This window comes from Sturnira hondurensis, unplaced genomic scaffold (assembly GCF_014824575.4).
Source record: "Sturnira hondurensis isolate 20B ecotype Veracruz unplaced genomic scaffold, ASM1482457v3 Scaffold0000022, whole genome shotgun sequence".
NCBI lineage: Eukaryota > Metazoa > Chordata > Mammalia > Chiroptera > Phyllostomidae > Sturnira > Sturnira hondurensis.
Window position 1 is genome coordinate 7566020 of NW_028072653.1, and position 6000 is coordinate 7572019.

At 50.2% G+C, this 6000-nt stretch overlaps 1 protein-coding gene across 2 annotated transcripts in view; it reads left to right on the top strand.

Moving 5' to 3' along the window:
• WWC1 (WW and C2 domain containing 1) overlaps nt 1-5729 on the top strand; it is a 122364-nt gene extending 116635 nt beyond the window's left edge. For both annotated transcript variants that reach the window (XM_037040924.1, XM_037041013.1), the window contains 3 exons: nt 1150-1383; nt 3981-4102; nt 4978-5729. In XM_037040924.1, coding sequence (XP_036896819.1) covers nt 1150-1383; nt 3981-4102; nt 4978-5044 — 423 coding nt within the window. In that variant the 3' untranslated portion in view covers nt 5045-5729. The remainder of the gene's footprint in view (nt 1-1149; nt 1384-3980; nt 4103-4977) is intronic.
• Nucleotides 5730-6000: the final 271 nt, after the last annotated feature.

Genomic DNA, 6000 nt, shown 5'->3' on the forward strand with positions numbered 1-6000 from the left:
AGTGGATTGAGCCGGTGGGGGGCAGCGTTGGGGCTGGGAACCAAGGGGTCACTGGTTTGATTCCCAATCAGGGCACATACCTGGGTTGCAGGCCTCGTCCCCAGTGAGGGCCATGTGAGAAGCAAGCACATATTGATGTTTTTCTCTCTCTCTTCCTCCCTCTCTTCCCCTCTCTAAAAGTAAATAAATAAAATCTTTAAAATAATGGTAATAATAATAATTCTTATTATTAATTCTTCTTCCTCCTTCTATTCCTTTCTCCCTCTCCCTCTCCTCTTCTCTCCTCCTGCACCTTCTTCTTCTGGCATAATTCTTAACCAAGGTCACCCATGCAGTGTTGAAGGTGACCCTGATCAGTTTAGGTGTATATCCCGCTGGCTTAAGAATCTCCCTGTAAAGACATTGCCTTTTTCCCAAATAGGTCACCAAAGGTACCAAAACTGAGTATCACTCCTGAGGTCATCACTGTGATTCTGATTTGCCAAGCTTAGGTCAAAGTCCTGTCTCCGAAGCCCCACACGAACCATGTGGGTTGAGCATGGAGGAGGTGTGGATACCCAAGGGAGGGTGACCAGTGACCTCTGAGACTGGGGGAGTAGATGCCACACAGACAGAAACAGTAGGTGTCCCTTACGGGGACACCGAGTCAGGAAGACATGGCTCCAGCTCTCAAGGGGGAGCAGGCTTGCACTAAGGAAACAACCTGAGAGCCAGGGAGAGACCAGAATGCATTGGCTGAGAAGGGGGAAGTGGAGGACACTGAGGGTGGGGAGCTGGGCCCCATGTGGGCAGTGCCTGATGGGGTCTGGAGCCAGTTCCCTTGGTGGAGTCTCTGCTTTACCACTTACGACGTGTGACTTAACCTCTGGGAGCCTCACCTGCACAACGATAATGATCGGGACATTGTAGGGTTGAGCAAATGAACTGAGGTCATGGCGTTAATGTAAACAGCCCGGCACAGTGCCTGGGACATAAACATGAGCCGTAGAATGGGAGAACCGCAGGTGGGTCGTAGGGAGAGGGACGTTTTTGAAGGTGTGGAAGCCTGCTGATTAAGGAAGAAGGGAGGGTATTTGAGGGTGAGAGGAGGGGGTTATGTGGGCGTGCTCACTGGCCCCGCCAGGTACTGATCCATCCCTGCCCCCACAGCCTTCATCCTTCAAATGCCCACGCAACGAGCGCCTGATACGCACCTCGCTGGACCTTGAGTTGGACCTGCAGGCCACCAGGACCTGGCACAGCCAGCTGACTCAGGAGATTTCGGTGCTGAAGGAGCTCAAGCAGCAGCTGGAGCAAGCCAAGAGCCACGGGGAAAAGGAGCTGCCGCAGGGGCTGCGCGAGGACGAACGCTTCCGCCTGCTGCTGAGGATGCTGGAGAAGCAGGTGAGTGCGGCGAACAGGAGGGGGCGCTGTGTTCCGCCCTTGAACACTGCCTGCTGCGACAAGGGGGAAAGCAACCAAATCTTTGAAAGGGGGTGGTACAATCCTGAGACCCCCTGAGGGTGTTCCGTGGCCCTTCGTTCCCATCAGCAAAAGGATCAAGGAATCCCTTTGCCCAGTAAATGTTACCGACTCTCAACTTGGTGGCCAGGCCCTTTTTGCTGCATTGCCGTGTGGGTGTGGGCAAGTCCTTACTAGCCACACATTTATTCACTTGTGCAGCCCTTCCTCAAACACGGGTACCTCCTCTGCTGCAGCACCCACTCGAGCAGTAAAATCTAGAACAGTGACCCAGCCTGGGGCCTGCCTGTGAAGTTCCATGGAGCAGGTATCACCAGAGTGGAGAGCCTCACACCATGGCAGGGCTTGGCACTGACATGCCAGCAACACAAGCCTGCTCACTCCTCTGATCCTCCTGTACTGCATTCAAGGGGTTTCAGGGTCACCCAAGGAGAAAGATAGGACTAGAAAAAGGCATTAGCACTCAAGGAGGAGGAACTACATTCATGAGTCCTTGTGCCAGAGAAGTCCCTCCCAGCACGAAGACCTGCCAGAGACAACTTTTCTGGGGCTACACCTAGAGGGCAGGAGGAAAGGGGAACTCCTAGGAGGGATGGGGAGTGGGCTTATGCATCTAGATGATGTCACTCAGCAGCACCGTGAGGAGGCTCTGGATCAGAGGGCTCCAAAGCAGCCCTGACTGGTATGGCTCAGTGGGTTGGGCGTCATCTTGCAGAATGAAAGGCTGCCGGTCAGTTCCCTGTGTGGGCACATGCCTGGGTCGTGGGCTGGTTCCGCCTCCACCCTCCACCTCACCCCCGGCCACTGGGGGCATACAAGAGACAACCAATCCATGTTTTACTTCTTGTTCTCCCCTCTCTCTAAAAATAAAGAAAATCTAGAAAAAAAGAGCTTCCAAGCAGCAGCATTTCAGTCTCCTTGGTAGCCCCAAGGAATATCTTATCTAGAGCAAGCAGATGATGAGTGTAGCTTCACAGGGTGAGCAAAGCAGGCAGGTTCTAAATGCTTTCAAAACCTGCTTGTTCGAGCTATATATAAAACAGCTGGGTGGGTAAAAATTTGAGTTTGGCACCAGTGGGCCTTTGAGCCAACAGGTCACAGACTACCACGAAGAATTTAAGTAACAGGAGGTCAATAAACAGAGGCCTCTTTGACTCATTTTTATAACACCACTCCCAGATTGCCAGCCGTGGCAGGAATGACAGACCTCTGCTAGTTCTGTCTGCACCCAGCCAAATGATGCAAGAGTGTCGTACAGAGGGTACCTCCCTGGGTTGTTGGGAGGGCCGTTGGCTCAAGTCCCAGTTCTTGATGCAAGTGGTGATGCCAGAGAGCAGGGAAGCTGTGCTGGACTGCTTAGGTCAAGACTAGTGTGGGAGCTTCAGAGTGACTTGGGCAATTTTGAAAAGTCCAAAAATGTTTCTTTCTAATCTATTACTTGTACCTTGTCTACTTAGAACAGAAGAACAGTAATTTAATAAGAGCATTAAGAAAAAATAGGAGATTACAGGAAGTTTTAAGGAAGAGAAGAGAATATATTCCTAACCTCATGGTAGTTGTGTGTTACATTTACCTCTGAGTTATGTCTGAGCTTCCAGGTAGCCAAGGCAAAAAGAGGTAAGAAAATAAGTGTAATGGGCCCTGCCTTCAGGAAATACGAACTGAGGAAACTCGACCTTTCAAATAGTAAATTATAGTACATCCACGGCTACTTGATGGTCACCTACTAAAGAGACATTTAAACAACAGCTTCATTGACCAAAATTCTTTGTGCAATGTTGTCACATGTCTAGTACATGGGTATTTTAGGGCTCTCCATGGTTTGTTCTCAAATGTACTTACATAGGTTTGCATGAAGAGGAAGGGGTGTGGCCCTGGCTGGCATGGCTCAGTGGTTTTGAGCACTGGCCTGCCAATCAAGGGGTTGCCATTTCAATTCCCAGTCAGAGCACATGTCTGGGTGAGAGGCAACCACACATTGATGTTTCTCTCCCTCTCTCCTTCCTTTCCCCTCTCTAAAACTAAATAAATAAAATCTTTTTTTAAAAAAAGAGGAAGGTGTGTAACGTACCTAAAGTTGAGTATACTGTACAACTTGGAATTGGAATTCTACCACATCTTAGTATTTGACGTTAAAGAAATTTCTGAATATGTCCAAGCCTGTTTCCTGGGCGGTAAAATGAGGTCATTATAAAATCTACCTTCCGAGGTGGCCCTGAGGGGGGAGTCAATGAAGTAGCACATGCGCCAGACGGCCTCTTGTCCTGACCTCAGACAGGGCCACACGGGTGCTCAGTGACCTGTTCACTGTCCCAGGTAGTGGGCCCACTCTCCCTCGACACTCTGAATGAAGAGGACCCTACGGGGAACAGGTAGAGCGAGGATGCTGGTGGTGGACCTGCAGCCCTTTGGACTGCTATGAACTTATCTGTGCTAGAAGGTTCTCCCCAGCTGGCCCACTTTTGGAGGCCCAAAGGACTCTCCACCACCTCACAGTTCTGCCTGCCCTCACCCTGCAGGTGGACCGAGCAGAGCGCCAGGGGGAGCTGCAGACAGACAAGATGATGAGAGCGGCCGCCAAGGACGTGCACAGGCTTCGAGGCCAGAGCTGTAAGGAGCCCCCAGAAGTGCAGTCTTTCAGGTGAGCGAGAGGGCGCCGGGCTGGCCAGCCTGCCTTTTTTCCCTTTTGCAGCCCACCTACCCAGCCTCGGTGCCCTTCTCTGTCTCCCTGCCCCCATCCCGTGGCCCCTCCTCTAGCAGAGCCCCAGCTCTGTCACAGACCTTCATCCTCTGCCAAGCTGTGCCTGATGGTCTGTGCGCCCTGCACAGCCTTCCCTCGATGTCTTCCTCAGTCCCCGACAACCTGAGCTAATTTGTTAGCTCCTCTTGTTCCATGAGTGAGCCACCTGCTCCGGCCTCTCTCTCAGCATTTCTGTCACTGGTAATTGCAGAGAATTGGCCAACTGATAAATAAGCCAGGCTGACAGATGCCTGCCCGGCCTCCTGGCTCTGCCTGCTGGGATCTCAGGGAGGTGCTTTCTTGCCGTAGGAGACCTTGGGTGGCTCACAGGAGGGCACCCCATCCACAGAGGGCTTTGCACTTGGACTTTTGATGTCCTCTCAGATAAGGCTAAAAAGCATTTCAAAGGAACCGTGATTCACAGGACCATGTTTGCGCATCTCCACTTTTAAGCCAGTGGGAATCTAAAACAAATACTGGAAGTGGCTCAAAGGCCCTTCTGATCAAGTCCTTGATTTTAACTAAAGGTCTCTGGTCATGCTCGTGTCCCCCAAAGCAGTGCTTCTAAACCAGGAATGATTTGGGCCCCAGCCCCCTAAGGGGACATTTTTGGTCGTCACAACCGAGAGGCGTGGGAGAGCTGCACCTGGCATCTGGGGGGTGCAGAGGCAGGGGAGCTGCCACGAGACATACAGTGCACAGGACAGCCCGCCCATAGAGTCTGTACAGAGTGGTTGGAAACTCCAGGTCTAAAAGGACGATGGCTTCTTTCACAGGGAGAAGATGGCATTTTTCACCCGGCCTCGGCTGAACATTCCCACCCTCTCTGCGGATGACGTCTAATCACCAGAAAAGTATTTCCTTGGTTTCACTGACCACGCTGTGAACACAGACTGTGGCTAAAGTTATTTATGTGGTGTTATATGAAGGTACCGAGTCACAAGTCCTCTAGCACTCCTGTAGGTTTGAAGATAAAGATTTTTTTAGTGTGGATTCTATTATTATTCAGAGGAAAAAAATACAAAAACAAAAAACAAAACCAGCATTAAAATGTCAAGATTGTATAGTTTGTATATTTAAGAATGTATTTTTGAGAAAGAAAATTTAAATGAACTACAGCAGCATTCAGTTGTTGCTCTTCTTAAAATTGTTTAGATTTTTTTCTTTTTTGTACAGCTCTACCTTCTAGAGGTTTCACTGCAATAAGTAAGTAATATTTTGGGGATGCTAATCCTAAAAGGATGTCCTGCCGATAATCACAGCACAGCTGACCTTTCCTACTTAACATATTTTGTACGATATTTTAAAAATGCACAGTAACTGTCCGAGGGACTCTGGGGTGTGTTTGGGAATCTTCACGAGCTGATGTGTTTTTACGTGTCCGCCTCAGGCGGAGCGGGCAGCGGGGAGCTGGCCACAGGCCTGCCCACGCTGGTCTCAGATGCCCAGTGAAGCCACTGAAGTGAGTGAGGGAGGGCTGTGGAGAACTTTTCGTTTCATCTCCATCAATAAAGTGGCCTTTCTGAATCAATTTCTTCTATCTCTTTTACCCCCCGCCCCTACCCCTCATCTGTGTTTTACTGATGTTTGGTGCCTCCCTGCCCAGCCGTTTCCTTCATCTCCATCCCCAGCCAGTCCAGATGGTATGTTTTTAGTTTGGTTTGTTTTTTTTGCCCTCCACTCAGTGGCTCATCACATAAAAATGACTAGTCCGCTGGGGCTAATGCAGAGGATTGGAAGTTAGCCTTTAACAAACAGGCAACCAAATCTTTGTCTCCTTCCTTCCTCGGAGACCATCC